The 11,210-nt window shown below is 41.5% G+C and overlaps 1 protein-coding gene across 1 annotated transcript; it reads right to left on the bottom strand.

The window, feature by feature from the left end:
• Positions 1 to 6,736: 6,736 nt before the first annotated feature.
• On the bottom strand, positions 6,737 to 11,031 carry LOC121920702 (lysozyme C, milk isozyme-like). Its single transcript, XM_042447851.1, has 4 exons — positions 10,846 to 11,031; positions 8,899 to 9,057; positions 8,207 to 8,288; positions 6,737 to 6,903 (listed from the first exon to the last, which is right to left on the bottom strand). Exons 1-4 carry the CDS (start codon positions 10,985 to 10,987, stop codon positions 6,837 to 6,839), a joined length of 450 nt encoding a protein of 149 aa, XP_042303785.1. The 5' UTR covers positions 10,988 to 11,031; the 3' UTR covers positions 6,737 to 6,836.
• Positions 11,032 to 11,210: the final 179 nt, after the last annotated feature.

The raw sequence follows: 11,210 nt of genomic DNA, 5'->3' as shown, positions 1-11,210 counted from the left end.
CACACACACACACACAGAGCACACCTTGCTTTATGACTACCGTGGCCATTTGCAAGCATTTGCTTACCGGCCCATTACTGTTTTGGAGTTCTGGCAAAATAGCTCAATGATTGGCTAGAGTTGGGTATCTGGAAAAAGATAGGCAGTTTCATACTATGCATATTATATATATATATATATATATATATATATATATATACACACACACACACACACACACACACACACACACACACTGCGCAAGGGTGATTATAGCTCCCTGGGCGAATTTTGTCAATAATGCTGAGGCTAATATATCAATTTAAAAAAACCACCATCACCCCAAAACATACTGGGATTAGATAACTGGGTGTGGCTGTAATAATATAACTGTAATCATCTGTTTTATTCTGTTTTGAGAGTTTATTTCTGGGGGATGGGGAAATGTGATAGGTTTGATCAGCTATATATTCAGTGGGTCTATTTTAACTGAACTAGCAATTGAATTTAAGCCATCAATCTTGCAGATAATGTTCTTACACAAATAGACCTCTAAGGAGTTTATCGCATTGGCTTCACTCCCATGATAGACACAGGATGTAACTTTGTGAAGGCGGATCTTATTGCATTTCCCCATCACCATGGAGTACGCAGCCCGTTTGCAACCCAGGCTTCTCCAAGCTCCTTCTGCATCTTTTCAAGAATGTCCCCCCCCCCCCAATTCTTGAAAAGATGCAGCAGAAGCAGCCCAGGTTGCAAACAGGCTGCATACTCTCCAGCAATGGGGAAGTGTGATAAGATCCACTTTCTTAAAGTTACATCCCATGTCTATCGCGGGAGCAAAGCCAATGTGATAAACTCCTATGCCAGATGGTAAAACGAAATGATTGAATTACATTTCACCAGGAAGTTGAGCTCCATGGATGCTTCCAAATGGAGGACTCCTAATAGTTTGTTGTTGTGTGCCATCAAGCAATTTCTGACTTATGATGACCAGGGGCATCACTGCAGGCCACACCAGAAGGCACCACTGCTCCCCAAACATCTGCCTTTTTGAGCAGAAAAGGGCTCTGGTGTTTGTCTGTGTCCCTTTAAAATGCTGAAGAGACAGTGTGAGTGGGGCTCAATGAGAGGAGAAAGACAAGGCTCTAGGTTTTTTTTAAATGTAAAATGTTAAGAGGTTTTTTTAAAAATCAATTCCTTTAAAAATATTCTTTTTAAATATTCTTTTTAAAACATCACATCTTACCAAATGTTGACTTTAACCACATGAAACTATATGCATGTACATACATTTAGGCTGTGTTTATGATGTTGTCTTTTAAAGGTATACTTTTAATTTTGCTAGTTGTTTATGTCACAACTATTACCACTACTTTCAGTGATATACAGGATTTACTATTTATGAATACTATTAGTACAAAAAAAATTACTAAGGAGTCTATATGGGTATGGTATGGGGGGAAGTCAATGTTAACGGTATATCATGAGTTGCCACACCATGAGATACCCAACCCTACTGATGCCACTGATGGTGACCTTATCACCAAATTTTCCTAGCAAGATTTTTTCAGAGGGGATTTGCTTTTGCCTTCCTCTGAGCCTGAGAAAATGTGATTTGCCCATGGTTACCCAGTGGGCTTCCATGGCTGAGCATGGGTTTAAACTGTGGTCCTAGTCCAACATTGAAACCATTAAACCACGCTGGCTCCTGCAGAGTCAAACAGCAGAAGTCCAAAGACATCTTGCAGCTGTTCTGACTTTTTCTCCTTAACTGTTTTTTAAAAAGAAGAAGATAGAAATGTTGAGGGAAGGATTGTTACAAGCAAAAGTTGATATCATCTGGACCCCTGAAAAATTGCGCCAGTGAGTCAGGAGAACTGCTAAAAGGTTGCTTGAAAATGCCTCTCTCTTGTGGATTGAATGGGACAATGGGTCCCCCGCCCCACAGAGATAATACTACAGTGATGATCTGTTTTCTGAAGCAAGGATTTCTCTGTTATCATTCCTTGGAAGATGTTGTGTGAATGACTGCTGTTAAGAAGGTAAGTGTCACTGTCTGTACTTTCAGCCTTTAATTTCCTTCTGGACTCATTATTTACAGGAAGACACACATAAAAAGAGAAAATGTGTGTATAGTGCAATCCAGGATAACACTTAACACATCTGATTGTGTAGGCTGTAATCACATCACAGAACCTTACATCATAACACACATGGTAGCTTTTCAATTTTATTGTCTGAAACTATTTTTCCTGCTGAGATTCCCTCTAGAGGTGCTCAACTACACCTCCCAGCCAGTGTCATCATCTGGGATCTGGCAAGACAACTTACTCATTCCTGTGCGTGTCTGTCTACATATAATCAGGTTGTTTATCTTCTCATTGTGTCTTATATTCCAAAGAGACAATTTCCAAAGCAGTATTTAACTAAGTTTTAAATAAGTTCATCAAGCAGGGAAGGGAAAATGCAACTTATCACATCCATCCCATTCACTGAACATAACAAAATCCCTGCAACAACACCAGGGGTTAAGAGCTCATTCTCCACTCATCATTCACAAACTCATCACAGAAGCTGGGCAAGAAGATTCAGTAGGTTTGTTTTCACATTTCCAGAGATATAGGCATATTGGCACTGGCTTCACTAGGGCCTGCTTCCCCGCTATGTCTTGTATGTGTTGGAAAGAAGGCTGTTTCTGCAGAAACAAAGTTTCCTTGATATTGGAGATACAGTTTGTTCAGGTTATCTTCTAGTGTCCAGAAACACTGTTGTCCTTGCCAGAGAGGTGCTAACTTGAGAAGCTGTCATTTCCTTGGAAATGAATGAATTTAGAAGTTGCTGCTAATAGGATTACTAGAATTAAGACAAATTTAAGAACAGGTGATTTTCAGCTTTTGTGTTTATTTTGTCCATAAACATTGGTCAAAGATTGTTTGGTCAATACAAGATAATGTCTGCATGTATCACTCAAGAGCATTTTTAAATTATTGTTCTCTGGAACCAAACCACAGTGGACAACAAGTAACCCCGGTACTGTATCAAGAGTCAGCATGGTTGATTGTTGGACTATGACTCTGGAGACCAGGATTTGAATCCTGGTTCAGTCATGGAAATCCACTGGGTGACCTTAGGCAAATCACACTCTCTCAGCTTTAGAGGATGGCAATGGCAAACCCCCTCTGAAAGACCTTGCCTGTCAGAATCCACCTTCAGTCAGGCATTCAGGGTGTCTTCTGCCAGAGAGTCTCACATTGCCAAGAAAACCCTGTGATAGGTTTGCCTTTGAGTCACCATAAGCTGGGTACGACTTGAAGGGAAACAACAATACTGTATCACTAAAAATTGTTGATACATTGCTTTTTAGAGGAAAAGCTTTCCACATAACAATGAATTGCAAACACTAACTGACATGTAACAAATGACTCAGTGATCACGTGGACATGGTGCCAGACTTTACTGTGGACTGTGAGTTTGCAATCCACAATATTGGGCTTTTTGATGTTGTCTCATTTGATGTGCTGAATACATTTAACGCAGTAGGATTAACACTCTTAATTCATTACATTGTTACCTGAAGTCTCATAGATGCAGTTATCTAACACTCTCTTGAGAAGATGACTGAAACTATTACTAAAACACATCTTGGGCTTGTCTACATCTTCCAGAATACTCTGGAGTGTCCTTGGAGTAGTCTGGCCCTGAATTTGCCCCTTAACTGCTTTGTCTTGACATCATTTGGGAATGGAAAGAGAGTGAGTGAGATTTTAAAGCCATCTCACATTGTTAAAACCAGACTGTCCTCCTCTTCTGGTGCTTCTTGTGTTGAGATTTATTTCCCTGCCTGGAGACTCAGAGTTCCATGAGACTACAGCTGGTGCCCTGAGGTCCAACAACCCTCTATGGCACACAATACTGTCCCTTGGAATTTGTTACTAAAGGCGACCACCTCACTCTGTCTAGTGTTAGAGTCAGCCCTGCACACTTAAAACAAGATTTAGCAAAATTCTACAGAGGGTGTCTCACGTGCAGAAATCAAAGGCCAGGTTTTTCTTCCTGGTTGAAACTGTAGAGCAATACTGACGGAGGAAACACTTTGGGGATTTGAAGACACACTCCTTGGCTTCAAAGGTTGATGCTTTTATACCTCACACCATTGAGCTGCTTATGATGAGTTACTTAGCTGTGAAAGTTCCACCACATTAGCTTTAAAAGAAGGTGTGTAATAGAAATGAATCAAAATATGTGCAGGAGGCCTTCCTTGCGGTCACAATTGGCGAGCCAACTCTAGGGCTAGCAGATGTCAAAATGGAGTCTGACAGAGCAGATCTTTTATGAAATGAGGATCTTGTTTAGCCTATATGGCAAGATGGAGCTATAGCAGGACCTCTGGTCTAGTGACACGTCACCTACTACCCTAGTTTCTCCAAACTGACAAACAACATAACAGCTGAGCAGGTGATGGAGATGAGCCTCATTTTGGAACCTTAGCTGCTTTTCGGTTCCTCTAACCCAATGAATCGAGATCACTCTGGAAGGCATCTGAGCTAATTATAGGCCAGAGATGGGTGATTCTTACACACCTGGTCACTGTTTTTCTCAACTTGTTTTGCTCAACAGCTTAAAAACACCTAACCGCAAACCACTGGTACACTTGTGGGCCTGTCCTTATGGCTTCCAGGAACAGTAAGGCTGCCAGTGGTAAGGTACTAAATGCTTTGCTGTTCCGAAACATGGAGCTGGTATGTATGCAAGTATGTGGTGTAGTGGTTTGAGTCTTGGACTACAACTCTGGAGATCAAGGTTTGACCCCCCCCCCCAGCTTGGCCATGAAATGCACTGGGTGATCTTGGGCAAATCACATGCTCTCAGCCACAGAGAACGGCAATGGCAAACCTCGTCTGAACTAATCTTGCCAACAAAACTCCATTATAGATTCGCCTTAGAGTTGTCATAGATTGTAAATGACTTGAAGGCATACAACAACAACAACAACAAATATATGGCTTCTACTCAACTGGAATTAATGAGGATAGATTCCCAGTTAGTGTTGCAGGCCATACCTCAACTGACCTTTAAGACCTAGGAGATTAGGCTTCTTTGGTCTTCTCCCCTCTCTCATGTTTGCCTTTGCCCCATACTTACCTTAGCTTAGCATGCTGAAAAAACTGAAGAAAGAAGTAAAGGAGACATGAGGGAGAAGTCATACCTGCCCTCTTCACCAATTCAGGAGTAAATTGAAAGAATCTCAGGGCTGCAACCTGGAGATCTTCAATTAATACCTTGTTTTAAGTCAACCTTATTACAATGGGCCTAATCCAGCACTTCACAAGATGAAAACATCCTCCAACATTCAGGCCTGCTGTATTCTGACCGCTTTAGGGTGACCTTTTTAGGGTCAAGGTTGGAAGAAGGCTTCCATGGGCGTTTGGGTGAATGTGATTAAAGGCCACAAATTCTTGACTACAAATTCTTCTCAATGAGGGGTCCTTATTGCTCATTGAGGAGGTTTATGTGCAAGCATGGCCAGGTCTAAAAGTTTTGCTGCCTGGGGCAGAGCAGCAAATGCTTCCAGTTCCCTAGTTCCAACACTCACTTAAGTCAAGGTGTGGTGGTACTCATTAGCAGCCAAATTATTTGGCATACAAAGTAAAAAAATGATAATCCTACAAACACCTCTCCCCATCCCTGATATTAAAAATACAACAATAACAAAGGAAATAATGAATGCAATTGGCCCTTTGTAGCCATAGATTCTTCATCCACAGATTGACCCATCCATGGTATGAAAATATATATTTTAAATATTCCCAAAAGCAAACCTTGGTTTTGCCATTTTATATAAGGGACACCATTTTACTATGCTATTCATGGATGCTGGTATCCATGTGTGTATGTGTGTGTGCATGAATCCGGGAACCAAACCCTAGCAGATACCAAGGATCCACTGTAATGTATTGCCTTTTCATGAGACTATGGGAGAAGCAATTGGGAGTGGGACATCATGTGAACTCTGCAGAAAAGGAAACAATTCCTTCAGATTAAATAAAATGGGCATGACTTCATACACACAGTATCAGTTTGCTAATGGGATTGGGTTAATGGGATTGTGTTTCTTCCTTCAGTGTCACACAAACCTGCTATTCTCCATTATTTGGAAAGATAAGGAAGAGTTGAGAGCCCCCCATCTTGACACCATTGTTGTCAGGCTAACCAATGTCAGTTCCATATCCTCCAACTGTCCTGATTTGGCAGAAACGGTCCCAATTATTCCTCTTCTGTCCCTTGTTCCCAGCGGCTTTTAAAATGTTCCAGTTTATCTTTCCTCCCACCATTCCCTTTTGCCTCTAGCTTCTTCCCACACTGTTCCGTTCAGTATGTGGCAAGGGAGAAAGGGGGCAGAATCTTGTTCTTGCTACAAGGCCCAGGCAAGAGCAAAATGCTGCAGCCTCTCCTGGTTTGAGTTTTTTTGCTCATTAATAACTTTTGCCCTCTTGGCCATGCTCTGATGTTGCTTGACCATACGTGTCCAATGTTTTCTTTGTGAAATGCTGGAGGCTGTGTAGTACTAGGTTACTTCGAAAGTTAGGCTTCACATCTGTTCTGTACAAGAGGACAAAGCCAGAGCATTTGCTGTAAATACCACAAACATGTTCCTGTCTAGAGTTTAGAAAAACACTATTGCTTTCAGAATCCTTCAGCCTGCATGGCCTCCAGTGCAAATGTAGGAACTGAAATAACATTGTCAGACAAACCGTTTTATTTAATGCATTTATTATGAGTTTAAGTAGAGCTGTTTCTTACAGATGATAATGATGAGAGAGCCATGTTTCCACAATCTTCAGAGGATGGTTTCTCTACAGATTGCATCCCGCAATATAACCAGAGAGATCCTGGCCTTGGCAATATGTGCTCCATGCCACCCTGGGAAAAGAAAACAGATGAGAATGTCTTGCTTATTGTTTTCTTAATGAACTGCGTGGATTTAGATGATAAAAATCAGATGATAAAAATTGCCGGAATTAAGCTATGGGCTGCCTAAAAAATATTAACAGCTGTAATTGTCTGGGGGGGGGGGGGAGACCATTGTTTTAAAGAGAGTTGAATATGGTATGAACAATGTATTGCTTTCTGTGGTGAGAGTTAGCGTGGTGTAGTGGTTTGAGTGTTGAATTATTACTCTGGGAGACTAAGGTTTGAATCTCTGCTCAGCCACCGAAAACTACTGGCTGACTATAGGCACATCACATTTTTTTTTGACCTGAGATGTAAGCAATCAAAAAACTTCTAACAAATCTTGCAAAGGAAACACTAGAAGAGGGTTGCCATAAATTAGGGTTGACCTAAAGGCATATAGCAGTAGAAGCAAAGAGCAAATCAATTCCAAACTCTCACTAGAAGCCAACATAACTAAAGGGAAGCTATTCTACTTTTGATGCTTTTGATAAGATGATTTGATTCATTAGGAAAGCAATAATGTATGGTTAAATTAACTGCAGCAGGAAAAGAGGAAGACAATATTATAGGTGCTGCCATGCTGCAGAATTAAAGTAATTCACCTCCACAGCTCGGTGCTATGAAATTTTGGGATTTGTTGTTTGGTGGGGCACCAGAACTCTGACAAGGAAGGCTAAATATCTCACAAAACTACAGATCCCAGAACTCCATAGCACTTAATCTTGGCAGTTAAAGTGGTATCAAATGGTTTAATTTCTGCAGTGGGGCAGAAGCACAATTCAAAGTAAGCCACAATTCTGATTCTGCAAGATTTGACCAAGGATGCTGGTGACTGGGCTTTTCTTGAAGGTCCCTCATTTATAGAGTCACTATAACTTGAAGCCAACCCACAAAATGTTGGAGGTTTTGCTATGGTAAATCCCACAGAACCAGTTGTTGAATGTTGAGTCAACATGTAGGTAAATCTAAAGGTCTTCTCTAGTTGTCATTAACAATAGGATTCAGGCCCATGCATTTAATCTGGGGTGTAGCTATCTTGGGTTTGTTTTGAATAATGGTTGAAGTATTTCTTGTGACACACTGGCAATTCTCTTTTCTGACACCTGAGTAAACAGCTTAGAAATCATTCTCGTTAAAAGTTATTCTGCTTTTTCAGCACCTGCATGAGGTGCTCTCTGCAGTCTTCTGTTTATTGCAAGGGAATGAGTCAAGTAGACGCTTGACAGCTTGAAACCGAACCCCAAACCCACAACAGTCAATGCTCCCTTACCAGGCACCCATTCCATTCCATGAATCTGTGACTATGGTCTTAGCACAAGCCACATCTACAGCGATGTTATTTGTCAGCAGTTCTGCAAGGGAAGAAGGTAAAATGTTAAGCAGAAAAGTTCCTTGTCGAAATGTTTTAGGGTTGGAATCAGGGGCGTCATAAAGGAGGTATGGGGGAGTGTACAGTATTTTAATTTTAAAGGTATAATTTTAATTTTGCTAGTTGTTTACGCACAGCTATTACCGTTACATTCAGTGATATATGGGAATTACAGTTTATGAGTAACCTTAGTACAAAAACATTACTAAGGATTCTGTATGGTGTGGTGTGGGAGGAGATCAATGAGTTACTGCACTAGATGATGCCATCCTTAGTGACACCACTGGCTGGAACAGTTTCAGGGTGATGAAGGAAACTTGTGAGTTTCCCACAGTTTAACTTTTGGGAGAGTAACCATTGTGCCTCCAAAGAGCACTGGCAAGAGTCTTCCAGCATGAGAAGAGCCTCCCCAGAAAAGGTGAGCATAAAGTTTAGACTAACTCTATAGATGTTGTTGGACTGCAACTCCCATCAGCCCTTGGCAGTGTGAGTGATTGCCTTGGATGGTGGGAGCTGCAGGAATCTCTGGAGAGCCATGTAGTCCCTCCTCCCTGATTTAGACAAAGTATCCTCCATGAGAAGGCAATTCTTACGAGAGCATTGAATTCCACAGATGTTGGAGCTATACTCATCACCGTTCTGGCACCAGTAACGACTGTTGATCTGGAAGATGCCGAAGTCAGCACTACCATTGCTGTCATAGTTTATGGCATCAGTGTTGAAGCTGCTCTCGTGGTACGCCATGCAGACCCCTGAGACAGGAAACATGGGAGGTTGGAGGTAAACATGATAGGCTCTCAGTGGTGAATTCATCCTGTTAAAACCATATGAGGGGTCCAACCTGCTTGCCTTCCTAGGATTTGCCCAGTGTGAAGACACTATTAGGCCCTTTTAGCTGGATTTATATGCATATTATATTAACATGGGTTTTCAAATAGATCAGAAGATACGGGGAGAACTAGGGTGCTGTCCAGCAAAGGAGCAGCCATTGTACAACGAAATGAGGTGTTGTCTCAGCACAAACCAGGCCCCAGTGGAGCAGCTTTATAATGCCCCAGCCCTTTCTAGCATGTCCTCAGGTCCTTGACCTGGGACAGGTGTGGGAAATGTGTGTCCCTCCAGATGTTGCTGGATTGCAACCTACTGTCAGTCCAAGCTAGCATAACAGTTTATCACACAGGAGGAATTTCTCTTAATTTGGAATGAAAAGAAAGTGGGGCCAGAACGCATTCACGTGAATTTGCTAGTTCGAACTGACTTCCCATTGCCCCAAAATAGCTTGCCATTGCCCAAAATTACGTGGGATCACCTCTCACACAGTAACGTGAAACCGCATGATTGCATTCGGACTGACTTCCCATTGCCTGAAATTGAGTGTTGTAGTCTATCACGCAATAACGTTAAACCCCATGATTGCATTTGGATTGCCATTGGATTATACTTCCAATTTCCCTTGTGTGATAAACTCCATAGTTGATGGTGAGGGACTAATTTCTTTTAAAATTTTCTTGAAAAACATCTCACCTTATCAAATTTTCACTTTAACCACTTGAAACAATGCACATGTAAATACTTCAAGGCTGTGCATATGATATTGGAATTGAAAGGAATACATTTTAATTTTGCTAGTTGTTTATGTCACAACTATGGCCATTACATTCAGTTATATAAGGGAATTACGATTTATGAGTAACATTAGTACAAAAACATGACTAAGGATTCTGTATGATGTGGTGTGGGAGGTCAATGGGGGGTTGGTGACTGTCATGCCTCCAAAGCATCTTTGATGCTCTTGAGACATATATTTAGTTAAGATTATATTAGCTTTTTATGTATTAGTTTAGAAGGGAAAATAGAGATCTACAGCTTTAAGAAAGACAAGGATTGTGGGAAATCCCAGGGTCTTATGCTGTCTCCCTCTAGTTAGTTTCAGTTTCAGTAAGATTTCAGCCAAGTCAGACCTGGAGAGAGTATTTTCCTTTGACAAAAAGATAAGTCCACAAAAGAAGAAAGATAGTCCTCAGAAGAAAAAGATAGAATCCATCAAGAAGAGAGCAAGGTATTTAGGAAGGACTATTGAGAAAAAGGAGATCAGTTTCATGTTTTTGTGTTATAACCAGTAAAGCTTTTAAAAACTTAAGAAATTTGTGGACAAGTCTTTTGTGCTGGCTGTGTTCCCAAGAGCCAGAGGCCTTACTACACCCAAAGTCCATAGTATTGCTCTTGGGACAAAACAGTGACACTAACCCTCCACTGGTGAGGAAGAGAAGGAAAGCTAGATATACTGCCTTTGTTGGAGGAAAGATTGGTTATAAGCTAACTAATAGACAAACATTAATATGCCCTTAGATTCACTCTGCTCCCAATTCAATATAACTAGAATGGCAGAGCCCACCATCCTCCATAACTTTGGCTGGATACTTGGGCAGATAGATATGGAAGATCAACATTATGCCACTTAACATAATACACAGTCTTGCCCATTCCCAAGCAGTCTGCCATTTCCATATATGCTTGCCGACCAATGCAATTTCACTTACAATTGGCCAGACTGTAGCCAGCGTATCCATCCAGTCCCAACTGCTGGAGCTGCTGGGCCACATCACATTGTGAGAGGTACTCTGCCTGTCCTGTGGCCAGGATGCAGGCGAGGAGGACGAGTGAGCAGAGAGTCTTCATCATGGCTGTTCAAGCGAAGTCAAGTTGGGAAGAGAGTGCAGTGGCTGGTTTTTATAACAGAATTTTTGGCACACCTCTGGAAAGGTCACTCCATGATAGACATGACTTTGAGAGGACCTCTCCTTGCCTAGTGTGTCAACAGAACATGGAGTCAAAGCCAACACAAAGAAAGGACTGAGGGCGGTTTCAAACTACACACTATGTAGCACTATGATCCCACTTGAGC

This window comes from Sceloporus undulatus, chromosome 2 (genome assembly GCF_019175285.1).
Source record: "Sceloporus undulatus isolate JIND9_A2432 ecotype Alabama chromosome 2, SceUnd_v1.1, whole genome shotgun sequence".
NCBI lineage: Eukaryota > Metazoa > Chordata > Lepidosauria > Squamata > Phrynosomatidae > Sceloporus > Sceloporus undulatus.
This window is presented reverse-complemented; position numbering and strand designations above follow the sequence as displayed.

What these genes read in the sequence shown, in the direction of transcription:
- LOC121920702 (XM_042447851.1), bottom strand. Translation starts at nt 10,987, where the DNA reads ATGATGAAGACTCTCTGCTCACTCGTCCTCCTCGCCTGCATCCTGGCC. An exon ending in TGGCTACAGTCTGGCCAATT is followed by an intron (nt 9,058 to 10,845) that starts GTAAGTGAAATT and finishes TTCCTGTCTCAG; the next exon opens with GGGTCTGCATGGCGTACCAC. An exon ending in TGGAATGGAATGGGTGCCTG is followed by an intron (nt 6,904 to 8,206) that starts GTAAGGGAGCAT and finishes TTCTTTTCCCAG; the next exon opens with GGTGGCATGGAGCACATATT.